This window comes from Scyliorhinus canicula, chromosome 12 (assembly GCF_902713615.1).
Source record: "Scyliorhinus canicula chromosome 12, sScyCan1.1, whole genome shotgun sequence".
Classification (NCBI taxonomy): Eukaryota; Metazoa; Chordata; class Chondrichthyes; order Carcharhiniformes; family Scyliorhinidae; genus Scyliorhinus; species Scyliorhinus canicula.
This window is the reverse complement of record NC_052157.1, coordinates 24,607,008-24,630,193: the sequence shown is the minus strand read 5'-3', so window position 1 is coordinate 24,630,193 and position 23,186 is coordinate 24,607,008. Positions and strand designations below refer to the sequence as shown.

The following is a 23,186-nucleotide window of genomic DNA, read 5'->3' as shown; positions in this document are numbered from 1 at the left end:
ATTTTTCCCCTTTTTCACCCCCCCCCCCCCGCCCCCCACGACAAACAGCTCCTCAAACACGATCACAAACATCCCCCACCTTTTCTCAAACTCCCCTGCTGAGCCCCTTAACTCATATTTTATCTTCTCCGTCCGCAGGGAGTTGTACAGATCACCCAACCACGCCACTACCCCCGGTGACGATGCCGACCGCCACTCCAGCAAAATTCGCCACCGTGTAATCAGAGAGGCCAAGGCCCTGACATCGGCCACCCTCCTCTCCATGAGCTCCGGCTTCTCTGAACCCCCAAATATCGTCACCAAAGGATCCGGATCCACCTCCTCCTCCACTATCTTGGCTCAGACTGCGAACATTCCTGCCCAGAATCCAGAATCTTCCCAATTTTTCATAAACCCAAAATATGTGCATGTGATTCGCTGGTCACCTCTCACACTTATCTGCTACCCCCTGAAAGAACCCACTCATTGTCGCCCGAGTCATATGCACCCTGTGCATCACCTTAAACTGTATCAGGCTCATCCTTGCACAAGAGGAGGTCCCGTTTACCCTTTGCAGTGCCTGACTCCATACTCCCCAATTGATCTCCCCTCCCAACTCCGCTTCCCATTTCTCCTTGATCTTCACCACCCGCTCGCCTCCCTGCTCCCCCAGCCTCTTGTATATATCGCAATTCTTCCCTCCCCTTCCACATCCGAAAGCAGCAGTTGCTCCAGCAGGGTGTATCCCAGCAACCCAGGGAACCCCCTCCAAATCTTTCGCGCAAAGTCGCTAACCTGCAGATACCTAAACTCACTCTCCTTCGGCAGCTCTACCCTCTCCCTTAGCTCCTCCAGACTGGTGAATCCTTCCTCCAAATACAAATCCCTCACCTTGGCCAGCACCTTGACCAACCCCACTTCCCTCCACATCCTACGTACACTATCCATTCTCCCCGGCTCAAACCCATGATTCTCACATAGCGGCATTAGCACCGATATCCCTTCCATCCTAAAATGCCTCCTCAACTGATTCCATACCTTCACCTCCTTCGCACTCACAAATCCCATTTTTTTGCTCATTAAAATCGCCACTCCCCTCGATTTCAAATCAAAACCCAAGTGAAAAACCTGCCCACTCGACCCCTTCCTTAACCTAACCTGGTCCTTCACATGGAGGTGCGTCTCCTGCAGGAAGACCACCGCCGCTTTCAGGCGAACACCCGTGACCTTTTTAACGGTCCATTCAGTTCCCGGACGTTCCACGTTACCAGCCTCACCGGAGTCTTACGCCTCCAATCTCCCCTACCGTCCGTCGTCTTCCCTATTTAATTCCCGCCCCTTTAATTCCACCCTATACCTAGCCCATCCCAGATGGCCCCTTTCTCCGCCCCTGACCATGTCATGTCTCACCCCCTGCTTTCCCCCCCTTTCCCTCCTTCCCCACACTCCCCCCCCCCCCCCATCCCCCCGACCACCCCTCTCAGCCTCCTCCCCCACTTCCTCACTTCCGTTCACTAGCATAATCTGTAGCGCAGCATCTCCTGCCAAAAGGCACCTCCCAACGACTTCCCCCACCCTCCCTCCCACTCCTCAGCTCAGGGAAGAGGCCTCCTGCTGGCCTTACCCTCCCCCACCCAAACAAGGACTTCTGAACTCCAGGCAGCCTTCTCCAAAAGCAAACAAACAAATGTTAAACACAAACAGGAGGGGGGATGGGAACATCCATCCCCACATGAACCTTTCACCCCTACAACTTCTTACAGTCTCGACATTAAACAGCAAACCCACTCCGCAAAAAAAGACAAAAATCCCTCAATCCTTACACCCACTTCAAACATGCTCCCGACTGCTACAAAGTGCCAGCACCCCGGTTACCAAGCATTGTCCGCTCAGTTCTCCCCCCAGTGATGCTCCTTAATGAAGTCTTCGGCCGTTTCTGTGGTCTCGAAATAATACTCCTGGCCTCCAAACATCACCCATAATTTCACCGGGTAGAGCACCCCAAACCTGGGGCGGGATTCTCCCCTACCCGGCATGACGGAGGGTCCCGGCGTAGGGGAGTGGCGCCAACCATTCAGGGGTCGGGCCTCCCCAAAGGTAGGGTGCTCTTTTGGAGGGTTGGTATACGTGCGATAGGCCGAATAGCCTCCTTCTGCACTGTAGGGATTCTGCCGGCAGCAGGATTCTCCGTCCTGCCAATCCCGCCCCACCGGCAGCGGGATTCTCCGTCCTGCCAATCCCGGTTTCCAGCACGGTGCGCCTCGCTGGCAGTGGGATTCTCCATTCCCGCAACTGGCCAATGGGGTTTCCATTGTGGACCATTCTACGCCGTCGGGTAACGCGCAGGCGTGGGTGCGTTGCCGGTGGAGTGGAGGATCCTGCCAACAGAGAATCCCACAGATTGTTTAATTTTTCATTTGTTCATGGGATGTGGGTATTGCTGGCAAAACCAACATTAGCTGCTTGTCCCTAACTCGCCTTGAACTGAGTGGCTTGCTGGGCCAATTAATTTACAAGTGAACTATATTACTATGGATCTGGAGTAACGTGTATGCTGGACCAGGTAAAAATGGCAGAATTTCTTCCCTCAAGGACTTTGGTGAATTCTACTTTTGATCTATTAGATATAATCTAAGCCAGGTTTTAAAACCTGTCACACTCAATAGTTGAAAACGTTGGCATGGCAATGTTATTTCTTGCAAATACAGCGCTGGGATTCTCCAATCTCACAGCCAAGTTCTGATTCTGACATGAAATGCGGCGTGAACTACTCCGCCGTCAATGGTCCTTAATTGGTCCTAGGGGGCTAGGTCGGCGCCAGAGTGGCCCCCGCAGCTCCAGTTGGTGCGGCAATGCCGGAGCGAGTTTGCGTATGTGCGCTGCGGTCAGTGCAGGTTCGCGCATGCGCGTCACGGCCGGCGTGATTCCACGCATGTGCAAAGGTTGCCGTCTCCGCGCCGGCCCCCAGGCAATATGGTGGAGCCCTACAAGGGCCCAGCGCGGAGGAATATAGGCCCCCACGCAACCAGCCCGCCCGCCGATCGGTAGGCCCCGATCGCGGGCCAGGCCACCGTGGAGGCACCCCCCCCCCCCGTGGGGGTCGGAACTCCCCGCCCCTCTCCAGGACAGCCCCCGTAGATTCACCTTCCAGGTCCCGCCGTGTGGGACCTGAGTAACCCACGCCGGCGGGACTCGGCTGAACTCGGCACGTCGAGGCATGGAGAATCGTCGGGGGGGGGGGGGGCACTTTCAACGGCCCTTGACCGGCGCGGCGGTGACCCCGTGGGTGCCTGAAAATCAGTGCCTGAGAATCGGCGAGCCGCTATCGGGGCAGCGTGGTGCGATTCTCGCGCCCCCTCCAGGGATTCTCCGACCCGGCGCAGGGTCGGAGAATCCCGGCCCATGAATTGTACCTGAAACGTTCACCTGCTTTTCTCTTTACACAGATGATTTTGTTCTAGATTTACATCATTTGCAATTTGGAAAAAAAATAGACATCTGTCCAGTTAGATTTATCAGTAATCTTGGCCCAAGGAACAATCTACATGTGATCATGACAGACTATTATTAAAGCTAATGTAAACTGGTTATGAAATAATAGGTGGAACAACTTTTTACAGGTAATTCCAAAACTTAGAGGGGACATTGCAACTCTTGAAATGAAGAGTCAAGATTTAGAAATGTGCCTGCAAAAGCAAAGAAAAGAAATGAGAGGTAAAACTGCCTAATTATTTGTGCAATTGAACATATATTTGGATAATAAGCAAATACTGCGGATGCTGGAATCTGAAACAAAAACTGAAAATTCTGTGGGTCCTGAAAGGATGGGGCCCGAAAGGAGGTGATGGAGAGGCCTGAAAATGGGGTGACCCTATAGTGTGGTGTCCTCACTTAGGGAGTGTGTGGTAATGCCCATGTGTGTGTGTGTGTGTGTGAAAGGGGGGGGGTTGACATTGCCCATGGGTGGGAGATGTGGGGGACCCTCAAACTCACTTGGAGATTAGGGCACCCTTTCAATATGGTGGCCCAATCTCTGAGGGGGTGGTCTCGTCGGTGCGTTCAGCTCCCCAGCGCTGACAAAATTTCTAAGTGTCGGCTTGATCGGACAGAAACTCCCCAAGGCCCAAAACAATGACTGATGGCGCAAATTGATGCCCAAAAAACAGAATCCGATTTTTGTCACATATAGCGAGGTGTTTCTCGGTGCCCGCAGCAACAACAATGACCCCGCTGTCAAACGGGACTCAGGTTTTGTTTAGTCTCAGTCGGGAACGCTACGCCGAGGCCGCACTGAGGCCGCATTGTCTCTACCACCCCCACATCAGAAGGGCAGAGTAACCCCAGGCCTGATCCTTGGCCTGGGCACTGACAATGGCCCTTCCAGCCTGGGAGTTCCCCCTTGGCACTCTGGTAATGTCAATGTCAAGGTGCCAGGCTGGCACTGCCAAGGTGCCAATGTGAGAGCGGAAGTGCCAGGGTACCACCCTGCCCAGAGCTTGACAACCCAGAGGTCTCTGATGGCCTTGGCGAACCCCCCCCCCCACCCCCCCACCCACCTCAGGTGACATTACACTTGGTCCACGTTTGTGGACACGAGGTCTCCCAGACGTGGGCATTTGTTCTCTAGAGAATTGGGCACCAACATATTTAAATGAGCCCAATGGCTCAATTAAATCGGTAAATCTTGCAAGATCTTGTTAGATCTCGCATGGCATCCTGAGCATTGCCAATCCTGCGAGAGGCTTCGTGCGAGATTTGACGGCCTCGTTACGCTCCCGGGACGGGTGCGGTGCGGCTGTTCAACGACGCTCTAAGTGTGGGTGAACATCGGTCTGGATTCACCCAAAAATCCATCGAGGAACACCAAGCCCGCCCAAAATGACATTTCAGAAATACTTTGGTTGGATCGCGCCCGAGATCTAGAGGCCATCAATATAAGATAATCACCAAGAAATCCAATAGGAATTCAGAAAAAATGTCTTCACCCAAAGAGTGATAGGAATGTGGACCTTGCTATCACGAGGGGTGGTTGAAACAAATGGTATAGATGCATTTCAAGGGAAACTAGACAAGATATGAGGAAGATGGGAATAGATCATTACAAAAACAGATTTAGATATGGAAAGATGCGAGGCTTGAGCGGAACATAAACATGGCCCAACGATCTGTTCTGTGTCTCATATTCATATCCTAAGTAACCTTACATAGAAGAATGCTGCCAAATAAACCATGTTATTATTTAGGGTTACCACAGCATTTTGGTGATTTTTCTAACTTTGGCTCTCAAAACATGGATGGTTCCTGTTTTAGACTGTCTCTCTCTCTCTCTATATATATATAGAGAGAGAGAGAGAGAGACAGTATATATATATACATAAATAATCTTTATTGTCACAAGTAGGCTGCAATTAAGTTACTGGGAAAAGTCCCTAGTCTCCATATTCCGGTGCCTGTTCAGGTACACAGAGGGAGAATTCCAAATGGCCAAATCACCTAACCACACGTCTTTCGGGACTTGTGGGAGGAAACTGGAGCACCCGGAGGAAACCCACGCAAACATGGGGAGAATGTACCGACGCCACACAGACAGTGACCCAAGCCGGGAATGGGACCTGGGACCCTGGCGCTGTGAAGCCATAGTGCTAACCACTGTGCTACCGTGCTACCCATATTTATATATATATTTGCAGAAGGAATAGGTTTATATTTTGCTCTACTGCATGACCAAGACTTTCAGTTTAATCACTTTTCAAACACATGTTTACATAATAATCGTTCATCGATTCAGATAAATGTTTGGTCTAAATTTGTATTTAATAGCCAACTACTAAGTTTGTTTAAGAAGCTTTAAAATGTGTGATAAGGACCGTTGACTTACCTATCATGCAAACTGAACACGTGGCTCATTGTTTCAGTGGAATTGACAATTGACTCAATGAGAAGTGTTTCCCAGCTACTTTCCATGGTAGCTGGAGGTATTGGATTGTCATCCGTTCTGATTGATCAATGTAAACAAAAATTGGGCGGGCAGCACAGAAATCAGCTTTCAAGTTGCTGCTGAAGTTGAAACTTACTGCGTAGCATAGAGTTCCTACAATGCAGAAGGAGGCCATTCAGCCTATCGAGTCTGCATCGACCCTCTGAAAGAGGACCCTACCTGTGCCCACTGCCCCCCCTCCCCCCCGCTATCCCCGGAGCCCCACCTAACCTGTACACCTTTGGACTGTAGGTGGAAACCGGAGCACCCTAAGGAAACCCACGCAGACAGGCAGATACGGGGAGAACGTGCAAACCGCACAGATAGTCACTCGAGGCCAGAATTGAACCTGATCTCCTGACGCTGTGAGGCAACAGTGCCAACCACTGTGCCGCTGCGTCGCCCAGCGTAGATTTAACTTAAAACGGGTAGAAGTGGCGAGTAAACAGAAAGTGAGTTTTGTTGCTGCTGATTGTTATTTTACTCCGCCAGCCAGCATCAGCAAGTATGGCATCGTTGGCTGATGAAATGCCACTAAGAACATCTCCATGGCAGTAAATAATTGGTCATCAGTGTGAAATGCTGTAACTTGCTTTTCATGCGCATGTGAAAATGTGCTGGGCATTGGATACGTTAAAAGTATCCAATTTTGGACTTCCGGTGGCGGCCATGGAGGAGGAGGTCGCACATTTGATAGCTCCCACCTGTGACGGACATTTGGACCTTTTTACCCCGTTCTTTTCCGGATTTTATGGGATAAATCGGTGAAGAGTGAGACAGTGAAGAAAAATCCCCCTCCGGTGTACGGAGAATTGGACCAGAAGTGGCCGTGTGAGAAGACAAAGTCCTACAGGGAAGACGCGAGCAGAGCCGGCAACGCGGGAAAGCATGGCGGAGAACAAGGGCCGCGGGGAGACGGCACAGTGGTCGACGGGGCAGCTGGTGGAGTTTTTTGAAGATTGCTTCGCCAAACTGAAGAAGGACACGCTGGACCCGATTAAGGCATCGATTGATCAAGTTGTGCAGAATCATTTTTCATTTCAAGAGACCCACAGGAGAGCGATCCAGGAGGTGGAGGAAAAGGTGTCCGAGCACAAGGAATACATAACCGTGCTGGAGACCAAAGGTGGAGATGATGAATGACCACCAGAAAAGAATGCAGGAGAAGCTGGAGGACCTGGAGAACAGGTCCAGGAGGCAAAATCTGAGAATCGCCGGCCTCCCTGAAGGCAGTGAGGGATCAGATGCTAGGGCTTATGTGATGGACATGCTGGAGAAGTTGATGGGGGCTGAGGCGTTCCCTCGGCCATTAGAAGTGGATATAGCGCACAGAGCCCTTGCGAAGAAGCCCTGAGCGAACGAGCTGCCGAGGGCGATGGTGGTACGTTGACACCGATTCCTGAACAAGGAACAGATTCTGCGGTGGGCCAAGAAAGAACAGATCAGCAAGTGGGAGAATTGTGAGCTGCGTAATTATCAGGATCTGGGCGCGGATCTGGCCCAGATGCGAGCTGGGTTTAATCGGGCAAAAACAGCCCTCTTTAAGAAGGGGGTGAAGTTTGGGATGCTGCACCCAGCCCGTCTGTGGGTCACACATGAGGAACAGGACTTCTACTTTGAAACACCAGACAAAGTATGGAACTTTATTAAAGGAAAGAGGCAGGAGGTGAATTAAAAGACACTGTAGCCTTGGAGAAATATTGTGCCGGTGATTTGTTGTGCTGGGTTGTATAAGTCGAAGAAGTGCTATGTGTAATAAGGGGCTTTTTGTATGGCTAAAGCTAACTTTGTTTTGCAGGGAGCTGGTTAGAGGGGGGATGGACTTTGGGATTGGTTCTGTTTTTTGGGTGTTTATTTTTTCTAAAGTGGCTGTTTCTTCACTGTTTTTTTTTCTGATGTTTGTTTACTGGGGAATGTGATGCTTTTAATGTGTTTGTCCAAGTGGGGGGAGAGGGGAGAGAACAACGGGGAGACAGACTGCTTGGTGCCAGGGGCGGGCGCAATGAAGTCAGCATGGGTCAGCTGACTCTCGGGTGCACAGTGGGGGGTGAGCAAGTTTTAAGCTGGAGCTTGACGTGGGGGATGGGTTTCTAGTGTTGTTGCCAGGGGGAAGGGAGAAGGGGTTGCTGCTTTGCTGACAGGGGAGGAACTGTTACTCAGGGACAAATGGGAGGTCGGGAACAGCGAATGCCCGAGGGGGGGCACGAGGAGGTGGAGGGTGCGAGCTAGAGGCTGGCCTAACAAGGATGATGGCTAGTCGGCAGTGGGAGGGCTGCAAGCCCCCTGGCCAGGCTGATTACATGGAACGTCAGAGGGCTGAATGGGCCGGTCAAGAGGGCTCGCGTGTTTGCGCATTTGAGGGGGCTGAAGGTGGACGTGGCAATGCTACAAGAGACACACCTAAAGGTTACAGACCAAACGAGATTGAGAAAGGGGTGGGTTAGCCAAGTGTTCCACTTAGGGCTGGACTCAAAGACTAGGGGGGGTCGCGATCTTGATCAACAAACAAGTGGCATTTGAGGCAGGGAGAATCGTGTCAGAAAAGGGGGGGTTGGTACATAACGATGAGTGGCAAGCTGGAGGGGGTGCGGGTGGTACTCATGAACATATATTCTCCGAATTGGGACGATGTGGAATTTATGAGGCGGGTTTTAGGTAAGATCCCAGACTTACAGTCACATAACCTGATCATGGGAGGACACTTTAACACAGTCATTAATCCGGAATTGGACCGGTCAAAATCCAGGACAGGGAGGATCCCGTCTGTGGCAAAGGAATTGAAGAGGTTTATGGAACAGATGGGGGGAGTAGACCATGGAGGTTTGTACGGCCAAGGGCGAAGGGGTTTTCCTTTTTCTCACATGTCCACAAGGTATATTCTCGCATTGACTTTTTTGTTCTGAGCAGGGCGCTAATACTAGGGGTGGTGGATACCAAGTACTCGGCAATCACAGTGTCGGATCCTGCCCCGCGTTGGATGGATCTACGGGTTTGTGTGGAGAAAGGGCAACGCCCGCTGTGGAGACTGGATGAGGGGTTGCTAGCGGACAAAGTGATCTATGGGCAGGTTAACAAGTCCATCCAGAACTACCTGGAAACAAATGATACGGGGGAGGTCTCCGCAGCGACGGTTTGGGAATCTCTGACAGCAGAGGTCAGAGAGGAATTAATCTCGATACGGGCCCACAGAGAAAAGGCGGAACGGGCTGAGAGGAATAGGTTAGTGGAGGAGATACTCCAGGTGGACAGGAGATACTCGGAGACCCCGGACGCGGAGCTACTGAGGGAGCGGTGGAGGTTACAGGCGGAGTTTGGGCTGTTGACCCAGGGGAAGCAGTGGAACAGTTGAGGAAGGCAAGGCGGGTGATCTATGAGTACGGGGAAAAGGCAAGCAGAATGTTGGCGCACCAGCTCAGGAAAAGGATGGCGGCCAGGGAGATAAGTAAAGTAAAGAGTAGAGGTGGGAATACTGTCCTGGACCCAGCAGGGGTGAACGTGGTGTTTAAGGACTTCTATAGTAAATTATATGAGTCGGAACCGCTAGCTGGGGTGGAGGGAATGAGGCAATTTCTGGATCAGTTGAGGTTCCCGAGGGTAGATGAAGATCTGGTGGAAGGGCTGTGAGCCCTAATTGAGATTGAGGAAATAATCGAGGAGCTGGAGGGCATGCAGTCGGGCAAGGCCCCGGGGCCTGACGGCTACCCGGTGGAATTCTATAAGACGTTTTCAGAGATATTGAGCCCACTGCTGATGAGGACATTTAATGAAGCAAGAGAGAAGGGAGTCCTCCCCCCAACAATGTCGTAGGCCTCTATTTCATTGATCCTGAAACGGGAGAAGGATCCGAAGAGATGCGGGTCATACAGGCAAATTTCTCTACTGAATGTGGACGCCAAACTGCTGGCTAAGTACTGGCCACAAGGATAGAGGACCTTGTCCCGGGGGTGATAGGGGAAGACCAGACGGGATTTGTAAAGGGCAGGCAACTCAAGGCCAATGATCGAAGGGTTTTGAATGTTATTATGGTGCCCTCAGAATGAGAGGAGGTGGAGGTGCTGGTAGCGATGGATGCGGAGAAGGCTTTTGATCGAGTGGAGTGGAATTACCTGTGGGAAGCACTGGGAAGGTTTGGGTTTGGTGAGGGCTTTATTGACTGGGTGCGGTTGCTCTATCAGGCACCAGTACGAGTGTGCGTACGAACCGGCTGAGGTTGCGGTACCTTAAACTACACCGAGGGACGAGGCAAGAGTGCCCCCTCACCCCGTTACTGTTTGCTCTGGCCATAGAGCCATTGGCCATGGCGTTAAGAGCCTCTAGGAACTGGAAAGGGCTGGTCGGGCGGGGCGGGGGGGGGGGGGTGGAGCATTGTGGGAGTGACCTGCTCTAGTATATTTCAGACCCATTGGAGGGGATGGGGGAAGTAATGTGAATCCTGGGGGAATTTGGCAATTAATTGGGGTATAAATTGAACATGGGGAAAAGCGAGATGTTTGCGATCCAGGCGAGAGGACGGGAGAAGAGACTGGGAGAGCTGCCACTTAGAATGGTAGGGAAGAGCTTTCAATATCTGGGAATCCAGGTGGCCTGGGAATGGGAGGCAGTGCACAAGTTAAACCTATCCCGGCTGGTAGAACAGTGGAAGGGGTCTTTAAGAGATGGGACATGCTCCCGCTATCACTGGCGGGGAGGGTTCAGACAGTGAAAATGACGGTCCTCCCCAGATTTCTGTGTGTCTTTCAGTGCCTCCCCATCTTCATCCCTAAGGCCTTTTTCAAGATGGTGAATAAAGTTATTTTGGGCTTTGTGTGGGCAGGTAAAACCCCGCGGGTGAAGAAAATATTGCTGGAGCGCAGTCGGGGGGAGGGTGGGGTGGCGCTGCCAAACTTCTGCAATTACTACTGGGCGGCTAATATAGCCATGATTAGGAAGTGGGTAGCGGGGGAGGGGTCGGTGTGGGAGCGGATGGAGGCGGCGTCATTTAAAGACACCAGTTTGGGAGCATCGGTAACGGCACCTCTTCCGTTCTTGCTGGCCCAATACTCCACAGGTCCGGTGGTGGTGGCGGTTCTGAGAATCTGGGGGCATTGGAGGAGATATAAGAGAGTGGAGGGAGCATCGGTTTGGACCCCGATTTATAATAATCATTGGTTTGTACCGGGTAGGCTACATGATGGATTCCGGAGATGGCAAAGGGCAGGAGTTAGAGGCTTGAAAGCTTTGGAGGATAAATTAAAATTTCCAGCAGGGATCGGGTTTAGGTATTTGCAGGTGCGAGATTTCCTGAGAAAACAGGTGCCGGCTTTTCCGCTGCTGCCGCTACGGGGGATACAGGATAGAGTAGTTTCCAGCACCTGGGTGGGAGAGGGGAATGTATCGGATATTTACCAGGAGCTTTCGGAGGAGGAAGAAACTCCAGTGGAGGAGCTTAAGGGCAAGTGGGAGGACGAGCTAAGAGGAGAGATAGAGGCGGGTCTGTGGGCGGATGCCCTAAGCAGGGTTAATACCTCCTCATCTTGTGCCAGGCTTAGCCTGATACAATTTAAGGTAGTCCACCGGGCACAGATGACAGCGGCTGGGATGAGCAAGTTTTTCGGGGTAGAGGACAGGTGTGCGAGGTGCGCAGGAAGCCCAGCAAATCATGTCCACATGTTTTGGGCATGCCCGAAGCTTAGAGAGTTTTGGCAGGATTTAGCGAAGGCAATGTCCAAGGTGCTAAAAACACGGGTGGTGCCGAGTCCGGAGGTAACGATCTTTGGAGTGTCGGTAGAGCCGGGAGTTCAGGGGACGAAAGAGGCTGACAAGACCTTGGCCTTTGCCTCCCTGGTAGCCCGGAGACGGATCTTGTTAATGTGGAGGGACTCGAAGCCCCCGAGTGTAGAGACCTGGGTTAGTGACGTGGCTGGGTTTCTCAGTCTCGAGAAGATAAAGGTCGCCTTAAGAGGGACAATGGTAGGGTTCACCCGGAGGTGGCAGCCGATCGTCGACTGTCTCGGGGAAAATTTAAATGTCAGCAGATGCAGTATTCCAAGGGGGGTAGGAGGTGGGAGGGCAGGGGGAGAGGGCCGGATGGTTGGGGTGTGTGAAGTTTGGGATGGGGGGGAGGGGGGAAATGTTTATTATACCATGTTGATGTCATTGTTAATGTTATTTTTATAAAAAATTTCAAATACCTTAATAAAAATATCTTTTTTTAAAAAGTTGATTTTGACCTGTATTGTGGAGTGTTGTGTGGTAGCGTGTCGATGTTGAAGTCTCACATAGCTATGGCAACTGCAAAGTAAGTATGTCTTCCGAGTGATCAGCCACTGGGATTGCCAGCTATACCAGAGTGGGGCAGAACAGCAGCTGTCAGTACTAATGTCTCACCAAATCCATATATAATCTGCCAAATACAAGTTGCTTGAATCCCTTTAAATTTAGAGGCGCCACATTTGGGTATGGAAGTGTGAAATAGCAGGGAGGGTCAGAATTTCCTCTTTAAAGGATTTTAATGGATAAAGTTGAAAACATGTAGGCAAAGCTACCTTGCGTCTCATCCTTTAGCAGGTTTGGGAATGCTGCAACTCTTCAACATCATGCAGCAAATGAACAATTGAAATCTACAGCCAATATTATAACATTGTGCAAACCATCTTGCAATTCAACAGAAAAAGTGGAAGAAATTACAAAACAGCTCCTTGGAGGGTTAGAGGGAGAAGAGCTACTAAAGAGGTATGGCATTTTTTGGCTCCAGTTTGGCATTATTACCAATAATCATTACATACATTATTAAAACACTGTGAAGGTTTGGGAAATCAATGGATCAACACAGGGACAGAAGTAGGCCATTCAGCCCATCGAGCCTGCTAGTATTTGAACGAGACAATGCTACATGAACGATATTCCATACGGTGAAATAAAACCTGGACGTTCCCCAAGTCAGACTGCTGGCAGACCAGCACTTCAAGCTTAAATCATGAGATTTTAGGCGAGATTTTCTGGCCGTTCACGCCGGTGGCACCAAAAGGTCCCACCAACAGCGAACCTTCGCCACGGGTTTCCGAGCGGCGATGGGTGTTTTCGATGGCAAGCCCCGTTGAAAATGGCGGGCTCAGAAGATCCTGCTGCCGGCCAATTGCAGGCCGCCCCCCGCCACTGCAAATCAAGTGACGGGTTGCTCGATACATCCCACCCTTGTACTGTGAAAGTCAGCTGTCTGTTACTGTTCACAATAACGCTCATTGCAAACAAAACAAAATGGCCTTGCGGCAGTTTAATTAAACCATCCTATTAACTAAATCCTATTTGTTTAGAAAAAGCACTTGATTCAAACAGTAACATGTCTCCGGGGACATGTAAAATTAATAAACCAGCCAGGTTCACTCTTTCTATTTCTAAATACGTTGCTGTGTGTTATGTTGTAACACACTCCGGCACGAACATTTTGGTGTATGTATCTGAAAGGGTTGTTTTCCCCTCAGCTTGTCATTGATACAAGAGAACTTCTTTAGTTCTCATCCAGGCCCTTTTTTTAAAACATTGAGACCTGACTCACTCCCTGGCCAGGCTCCCATATTCTCCCCTCTGTGACCATGAAATGATCCAAATCTCTGCTGCCAATTCCTTATTCGTACCCAGTTCTCCCCCAATAATTATTACCAATAATCATTACATACATTATTAAAACACTGTGAAGGTTTGGGAAATCAATGGATCAACATAGGGACAGAAGTAGGCCATTCAGCCCATCGAGCCTGCTAGTATTTGAACGAGACAATGCTACATGGAACGATATTCCATACGGTTTATCTCCCCCAATCTTACTGACCTACACTTGATGTCGGTTAAGCAATGCCTCAATTTTAAAATATTTATCCTTGTTTTTAAATCCCTCCATGGCAATGCCCCTACCTATCTCTGGAATCTATCATGCCCCACAATCCTCTGAGATGTCCACACTCCTCTGATTCAGGTCACTAAGAATCCCTGATTTTTATTGCTCCACCATTGGTGGCCGTGGCTTCAGTTGCCGAGGCTCTAAGTTATGGAATTCCCTTCCAAAACCTCTCTACCTCTTTGTCTCCTTTTAAGATGCTCCTTTTTGAGCAGGCTGAGATCCGTGGGGATGACCTAATTAATCTCCCCAAGAGCCTTGTGGAGTACCAGCTCCCCCACTGAGGGGCAGAGGGCTATAGCGGGGTAGTTAACTCTCGACCTTAAAAGCTGGCCCAGGTAGGAGCCAAGCTGCAGAGTAATCCCGGCTGGGACTTGGACTTACTTGTATATACTTTAATTTGGTAATGAACCATTTGTTTTAACTCCCACTTCCGGACTCCTCTGTGACTACCAACCTTATGGTAATCGATCCGTATGTTACCTTATGTAGCTTAGTGTCAAATTTTGATTTTGCAATGTTCCTGGTCAGTGCTTTAGGAGAGGCAGTGGCGTAGTGGGTTTGTCGCTCGCCGAGTAAACCAGAGACCCGGAGTCATTCTCTTGGGACCCGGGTTCAAATCCCGCCATGCAGGTGGTGAAATTTGATTTCAATAAAACAAATATGGAATTAAAAGTCTAATGATGCCTGTGAAAACCATTGTGGACTGTCGTAAGGACCAATCTGGTTCACTAATGTCCTGTAGGGAAGGAAATCTGTCATCCTTACCCAGTCTGGCCTACATGTGACTCCAGATCCACAGCAATGTGGTTGACACTTAAAGGCCCTCAGGGATGGGCAATAAATGTTGGCCCAGTCAGCGACGCCCACATCCCATGGACCAATTTTTTTAAAGTTTCATTCTGTGGAAGGCACTATATAAATGCAAGTTATTGTTTTTTTAAAAATGTTTCACAACTGTGATTTTATTTATTACTGTTCTTTTACTGTAGATATCAGTAACAAATAAAATTTCAATCAAGACCAGGACTTGATATTTTGGCTCCCACTTATCATGAGATCTGAAAATAAGCATTGTTCAATCTGGAATTTCAAACCTCTAAGTGAGGTTTCTGAAAGCCAGCACTCCTTGCTCAGCTTCATGCTTCAGCCCAGTATACACTACAAAATGAATTGAATGCCTTATTTAAGCTGCACGGCCTTCAACTGAAAGTAGCGATTCAACTAGCAACTCCCCAAATTTTAGTCAAGCATATGAGATCCTGAGGAGTATTGACAGGGTGGAGCGCTGAAAATATGTTTCCCCCTGTGAGAGAGACTAGAACTAGGGGGGTCACGTTTTTAAATGGGGTTGAGGAGAATATTTTTTTCTCTCAGGGGCCGTGAGTCTTTGACGCTCTCTTCCCCAGAGAGTGGGGGAGGCAGGGCCAGTGATTATTATTTACGGCAGAGGTAGAATAGATTCTTGACTAACAAGTGAGTCAAAGGTTATTTTGGGGGGGGGGGGGGGTAGGCAGGATAGGGACGTTGAGGCCACAATCAAATTAGCCATGATGGTATTGAATGGCAGAGCAGGTTTGAGGGGCTGAAAGGCCCACTCATGCTACTAATTTGTATGCCCCTATGAAATGAAAAAATGAAATGAAAATCGCTTATTGTCACGAGTAGGCTTCAATGAAGTTACTGTGAAAAGCCCCTAGTCGCCACATTCCGGCACCTGTCCGGGGAGGCTGGTACGGGAATCGAACCGTGCTGCTGGCCTGCTTGGTCTGCTTTAAAATCCAGCGATTTAGCCGAGTGAGCTAAACCAGCCCCTATGTAAATGCTGCAAGTCAATCACTTTGTCAGCCAAATTAACTTTTTTGTTCCTTTATGAGAAAATTTGACAGTCGGGATGTCTGTCTTAATGTTAATAATCATAGCCTCTTTGTTAAAATTAAAATTTAGTGCTCAGCCAGAAATAGTTACGTACTGATTTTTTTCCTAACCAAAGTACAGTGTAGGAAAGAAACCAGTGCTTTAACCAGTTAATTATTGACCTGACTGTTATCGACTAACCCAGCCAGCGGGTAGTGAAAATGCTCAGTTCTTGTACCGTGTTAAGCATCCATTGCAGGGCTGCAGACAGAGAGGATTTTTCTGCAGTGTCTGTGTGAGCTGCGGTGCATCCTCACGCATCTGGGATCAGGATTTGAATCATGGGTGTGTCATTCTACTGTACCGCTTCCTTGCTGGCTACCCAGAGAGCTAGACTTGACCCTTCCTGGCTGTGATGATCGAAAGAAGGAAATCAGAGAGAAAACGGAAAGAGAGAAATTTACGCTAAAATACAACATGGCGAGATAAAAATTCAGGGGCATCCAATAAGCAGCACGAGTACCAAATGGAAGGTGAGCACTAAAAAGAAGGGTTTTAAGAAACATTAAGAAAAGGAAATAATTGAGAAGAAGAAAAAGTTAAAGATATCGTTTGGCACATGTCACTGAAGCAGTGTGTTTATGATATCACTCCACTATGTTCAGTGTAGATGTACAATAACATGCTGCATATTTCAGATCAAACTTTGATTGTCAGGAAGGCTAGCTGCAGAAAAGGTTGGTTGCAGTAAATATTTCTAAAATAATGCTTCATTTAAGGCTTTCGCCAGAAGACATGGAACAGCTAAATGAAGATGGAGAGCTCTGGTTGGCATACGAAGGATTGAAAAGAGCTACCAGGTGACGGAAGATAAATTAACTTTTATTTTATTTAAATTAGCAATGTCAAGGCTTCAGAATAGTGTGTAGGTGTTTTCTACAGCACCATGGTATTTATATCTGTGTATTACAATTATATATAATTGAGGACTCTGCTGTAGAACTATTAAGCAAAATACTTTATAAAGCTGGTACGTTATTACGTCCTCAGGGTCTTTTAGTTAAATTTCTCCAGATATATTAATATTCATACAAAATAGTAAGGTGGTTGTAAAAATTTTGGTCTGGATTTTCCGTTGCCCGACGGCGATACCATAATCGGCGATCGGGCGGAGAATCGACTCCCGACACCCAAATCGGGGCCGGCGGGCGGTTTGACGCCGGTCAAACATGCTCCAGCCCCTCAGAAATGGCGTAATCGCGGCGCGCACGCACCATTGCAATGACGTTGGTGCGTCGTCATCGGCTGGCCGATGTCTTTTTGATGGCTCCCCCCCCCCGAGCTTTCCCATCCTCCCGCAGCGTGTAATACGGAAGCGGCCTGTTATTGTCTGAAATGAAAATCGCTTATTGTCACGAGTAGGCTTCATTGAAGTTACTGTGAAAAGCCCCTAGTCGCCACATTCTGGCGCCTAGGAATGTGGAGGCTGGTACGGGAATCGAACTGTGCTGCTGGCCTGCTTGGTCTGCTTTAAAAGCCAGCGATTTAGCCCAGTGAGCTAAACCAGCCCCTAAACCTGGTGTCAGGATCTTCCAGTTCCGCCACTGTCAATGGGGGTTGTTTGTATCCTTCGCCACCGGGGCACCCTCTGGAAAATCCCGTCCAAAGTCTCTTCCCACCCCTCCCACGGCTGTTCTGAAATTGGGGCTTGACAGGGGAGGCTTAACTGTTCAGTCCCCAGCATGAGCCAAATTAGGCAAGTCCGTTCCTGTCTTCAGCCTAAACGCACACCCTCCAAATCTTTGAGTTGAATTTGGAGTAATGATGCCTCTCTGCATCCCTGTTACTATCATTTGCCTTAATTCTTCTCGCCTGGCATTCTCTCTTCTTTTTTTCCCTCTCTGTCTGTCCCCTCTCATCTCTAGAGGACCATAAGACATAGGAGCAGAAGTGGGCCACTCGGCCCTTCGAGTCTGCTCCACCATTCAATGAGATCATGGCTGATCTGCTATAATCCTCAGCTCCACTTTCCCTCCTTATCCCCATAACCCCTGATTCCCTTACTGATTAAAAATCTGTCCATCTCAGAATTGAACACACTTAACGACCCGGCGTCTATAGCTCTCAGCGGTAAGCAATTCCACAGATTCCCTACCGTCTGAGAGAAGAAATTCCTCCTCATCTCTGCCTTAAATGAGCAACTTCTTGCTTTTTTATTACACCCTCTGGTCCGAGACTCCCACAAGAGGAAACATCTACCCTGTCAAGCTCTCTGAGAACCTATATGTCTCACTAATAATAATAATCTTCATTGTCACAAATAGGCTTACATTAACACTACAATGAAGTCACTGTGAAAATCCCCTAGTCACCACACTCCGGCGCCTGTTTGGTTACACAGAGGGAGAATTCAGAATGTCCAATTCCCCTACCATTTTAGGACTTGCGGGAGGAAACTGGAGCACCTGGAGGAAACCCACGCAGACACGGGGAGAACGGGCAGACTCCACACAGACAGTGACCCGAGCCGGGAATCGAACCCGGGACCCTGGCGCTGTGAAGCAACAGTGCTAACCATTGTGCTACCGTGCCGTCTCTCATTAGATCATCTCTCATTTTTCTAAACTTCAGTGACCATACGCCTAACCTACACAACCTCTCCCCATCCCTCACACCCGGGATCAATCTAGTAAGACCATAAGACATAGGAGCAGAATTAGGCCACTCGGCCCATTGAGTCTGCTCCGCCATTCAATCATGGCTGATATTTTCTCATCCCCATTTTCCTGCCTTCTCCCCATAACCCCTGATCCCCTTAGTGAACCTTCTCTGGACTGCCTCCAATGTCAATATATGTTTCCATAGATAAGGGCACCAAAACTGTTCACAGTATTGCACGTGTGGTATAACTAGTGCCTTGTATATTTTGAATCAGCTGCGTGAAGAGACAACACACCTCCAACAAAAGTTCCTATTATTCACACGAAAGGGAAAATGCTAGAAAATCTCAGCAAGTCTGGCAGCATCTGTAGGGAGAGAAAATAGCTAATGTTTCGAGTCCGATGACTCTTTGTCAAAGCTAACAGACAGAGAAAGTGGGAAATATTTATACTGTGGAGTGAGAATGAAAGATGAGTCAAAGAGACAGAAACCCAGGGAAACCGGGTGCTAATGGCCACAGATACCAAGGGGAAAGAGTGTTAATGGTAGTCCCCAGAGTGGACAAAAGATGTGAAAGGTCAGGGAAACTAACATCAGAGGATGAACTGTAGGCGTGGGGGGAGGGGAAGGGGAAGCAAAGAGGAGAAAAGTGCAGGAAAGGTGGATAAGATTGGGGGTGGGGGGGAAATTAAATGTATATTAAGAAAGATCTCCCGACAGATGCTGCCAGACTAGCTGAGATTTTCCAGCATTTTCCATTTCGTTTCAGATTCCAACATCCGCAGTAATTTGCTTTTATTCTATTATTCACACCTTGCTTCTTACCCTTCATCTTCTCCTCTCCCCTTTCAACACGTTCACCCATTCTACTCTCCCTCCCCACACCCGCCTCTTGCCACTCACCTTCATCCCTCCCCACTCTTCTATTCATCTTCCTTCCTTTCTCCCCTGGCCTGTCCCCTCTCCCATTCTCACTCTTCATCTATGCCCTGCTGCAGCTCTCTCTCATTCCAACTTCCTTTCCCCTTCCTCCAATACTGCCTCATTGCTCCTCATCCTTTCTCCTGCCATCTGCTTCCTTCCCCTCGGCCACCTTGTGTCTAGTCACCCTCTAAATTGCCCTCACTTCATTCATGTCGTCGCTCTATCCGGGATGTCGTTACACAGTACATGGGAAATCAACCAACAATTTGTTTAATCCTCTTTAGTTGGATGAACAATACTTCAGATTGTCAAAGGTTTCCAGTAAAGATAAAGATAAAGATCCTTTGTTGTCACAAGTGGGCTTACATTAACACTGCCATGAAGTCACTGTGAAAAGCCCCTTGTCGCCACATTCCGGCGCCTGTTCGGGTACACAGAGGGAGAGTTCAGAATTCTCAGCTGGTACAGGAATTGAACCCGCGCTGCTGGCCTTGTTCTGCAACACAAACCAGCTGTCTAGCCCACTGAGCTAAACCAACGGTGACAGTTTGTGACTTTTCGGGGCGTTTTTATTTATTTGTTCTGTCGTGTTTACAGAGAGCCTTGTGGCCACTTGTGAGTGCAATAATTCTGTCAATTCTGCCCTTCTATTCTACACAGAGTAATGGAAACGCATATTCAGTCGCAGAAAGAGAGCTATGAGAAGGAAATTGACGAACTCAGTTTGAGAATCGATCAACTCTGTGAAGAGACAACAAGCCTCCATCAAAAGTCACAAGCAGAGAATAGTACTAACGAGAACGTCCGACAGGAACTGACCAGACTGGCTAACGAAAATCTGGTACAATGAAATTACTAAGATCCTGTGTGTTGTGAATTATAAGCATAATTAGCAAAATCGAAGACAGGTTACCTGACAGAAATCAACTCAAAAGAAAAAAATAACTTTGGAGGCATATTGCATTGTAAAGATCTCCCCCAGTGGTTACTTGCAGAAAGAAAATGGCAAAGTAAGATTTATTCCAACCACTGATTTAATGCAGCTTAGTTCTGGCACCAACTAACTTTTCAAAATTGCCATATTTTTAAAGCATTGTTTAATAATGGACTGAAGGTTCAGCAGCTCACTAACTATTAAAACCATCAAATTTGGTTTACCAGGCACAGCACTAAACCAAATCAACCATAATGTCACTGGGACTTTGGGTTGTCTCATCTCAATCAGGGTCGCAGGGACTTCCACACAAACTTATGAAAAGGATGGCAAAAGGCCATCTCGTTCATTGCTACTGCCCCATCTAAATGACTAGCTTATCCTCCATCCCCGGCAATCAGCCAATCTCCTGGCAAAGGCAAAACGAATGAGGAAGACTTGAGGCCATACCAATGGGGTATTGCAATTACTTTTAGTAACATTGGGTGAAATTGGAGGAAATATTAGGCAGAACAAAATCTATATCTAAATCCTGGGTAACTGTACAACTGACCGCACCAGCGCCCCTACCCCCCCCCCCCCTACCCTCCCACTTCCCATGAACCCCCTTGACCCTCCAATTTCCCTCTCAACTCTCCAATTTCACCCACCTACCCTGACAACCCTCCGATTCCCCCGACCCTCCTACTCCCTCCAACTCCCTGTTGACCTTCCAACTCAACCAGAAGGGGCTGGTTTAGCTCACAAGGCTAAATCGCTGGCTTTTAAAGCAGACCAAGCAGGCCAGCAGCACGGTTCGATTCCCGTACCAGCCTCCCCGGACAGGCGCCGGAATGTGGCGACTAGGGGCTTTTCACAGTAACTTCATTGAAGCCTACTCGTGACAATAAGCGATTTTCATTTCATTTCATTTTCAACCCCCTCCCCCCACCATCCCGAGCTCCGGCCACCCTACTCACCTACGCACCCTACCCACTTACCTCACTCACACCGTGAAAAGCTATTTTAATGTTCCAAAGCTTATCACTATGTTAGTGAATGAAGATTTACCAAATTACGGCAGCTCGCACTATAAAAGGGGAGTGTGGCTTGGCTTTCTCCAGTGATTCTGTCCCTACAAATGAAGGACTACTGTCCTGACATATAATGGACTGTGATGACTCCAATGTGGAAATGCTCCACATTTCTAACGAGGCCAAATTTGGAAGTCTGGGGCTGGAAGGTGGAGTTCTGCCGCCGTGTAAAAAAAAAAAATTAATGATGAGTGACAACTGGATGGTACTTGACACTCCTTGGAAGATTTGGCCAACCATTTGAATGAGGCATTGGAGTGTTGGCAATGGAACTATACTCTGACATCTGAGGAGAGAATAATGGTTGGAAAATTGGACACCCAGTCCTCGATATTAACCCCTAACTCCTCTGCTAGCTGACAAGATGAACAAGGGAAGCTTAAAGAATTAACTACGGTCAAGATATCGCCAACATTCTTGACGCGACAGGGCACCGGGCACATCCAAGTGCCCTACCCATAGTGCTGAGCCATCTTTACCATTGACGCAATTAGAATTTTGGTTTGTTTCTGCTAGAGAGCTGCTGCATGTTCAATGTTGTTGATGGTGTTGAATTTTGCTTCGTTGAAGTAAACCATTTTTGTGTGCACTCAGGTCATTCCAGAATTCAAACTCCAAATCTTAGAGCTGCAGAAACAGAAACAAGACATTGAGAGCCAATTAAAGGGACAGGTTGTGGAAATGAAAGGTGATTCTGTATGCTGTCTTGCATTCATCTAAAGCATACAAACTGTAAAGTGTGATTTGTAATTTTCACGGCTCAACTATAGTTTGCGCAGTTGCCAGAATCTCCGGGTGGGATTTCTCCCCATTTTTCTTTTGGCACAGTGGTGCACGGGATGAGAAAAACGGTGTGGAAGCCCCTGGCCCCAATGGTGGCTTCCTCTGCCGTATGGTTTGGCTGATGGCCGATAAAAGTGAAGGGGCGAGTCCCACAACTTAACGCTGAGAGCCGACCCCACCAGCAACTTTAAAAAGGGCATCCCAATACAAAACATTTAATGTAGGACCCTCCCCCCACCGAACCCACCCTGAGCAACGCATCCCAACCCGCACCCCCCCCCCCCCCCTCCCACACACACACAACACCCTCCCTCTCCCCTACAGAACACCCCCTGGCATTGCCCCCGGGTTCTGCTCGGCAGGTGCATGCCGTAGGAGGCCTGTCATAATTCACGTGAACAGATTATGTAATGGGGAAATGGGGGGGGGGGGGCGCGGTGGCACGGTTGCACAGTGGTTAGCACTGCTGCCTAAAAGCGGCAGGGATGCGGGCTCAATTCCGGCCTCGGGTGTCTGTCTGTGTGGAGTTTGCACTTTCTCCCCGTGTCACCGTGTGTTTCCCCCGGGTGCTCCGGTTTCCTCCGGGTGCTCCGGTTTCCTCCCACAGCCCAAAGATGTGCAGGTGAGGTGGATTGGCCATGCTAAATTTCCCCTTAGTATCCAAAATGTTAGGAGGGGCTACGGGGATTGGGTGGGGGCGGGGGCCTAGATAGGGTGCTATTCCCAAGGGTCGGTGCATACTCGATGGCCCGAACGGCCTCCTTCTGCACTGCAGGGATTCTATGATTCTATGATTTATCTGGGGTGGAGGCCTGATCATGAGATATAAATTTGTTATAATGGGCTTCCCAATGTTGAACAACAGTATTCCTGTTATGTCATTGGCAGGGGTGGGGGCTGGTGGCGACAATCGCAAGGGGATACCCCACTGGCATCACTTTCTGGGTGTCTCACGCTATTTTGCCAATGGAATTATATCGCGCTCACTGCGTGTGGGAGCACAAGTCCCAGGCTCTGTTCATCAAAAAAATCCAGCTTCACGTTTGCACAATTCCTCTTGCACGTTGATAAAATTATTTTGCTAACAGCCTCTTGACATTGTAATGAATAAGCTAACAGCTAATG

At 48.9% G+C, this 23,186-nt stretch overlaps 1 protein-coding gene across 2 annotated transcripts in view; it reads left to right on the top strand.

Moving 5' to 3' along the window:
• Positions 1-23,186, top strand: part of myo5c (myosin VC) — a 135,464-nt gene that overhangs the window by 88,265 nt on the left and 24,013 nt on the right. The window contains exons 26-30 of one of the 2 annotated variants that reach the window (XM_038813539.1): positions 3,600-3,693; positions 12,604-12,667; positions 16,466-16,546; positions 19,932-20,112; positions 21,873-21,966. In XM_038813539.1, coding sequence (XP_038669467.1) covers positions 3,600-3,693; positions 12,604-12,667; positions 16,466-16,546; positions 19,932-20,112; positions 21,873-21,966 — 514 coding nt within the window. The remainder of the gene's footprint in view (positions 1-3,599; positions 3,694-12,603; positions 12,668-16,465; positions 16,547-19,931; positions 20,113-21,872; positions 21,967-23,186) is intronic. The other variant, XM_038813540.1, reaches the window with a different exon arrangement.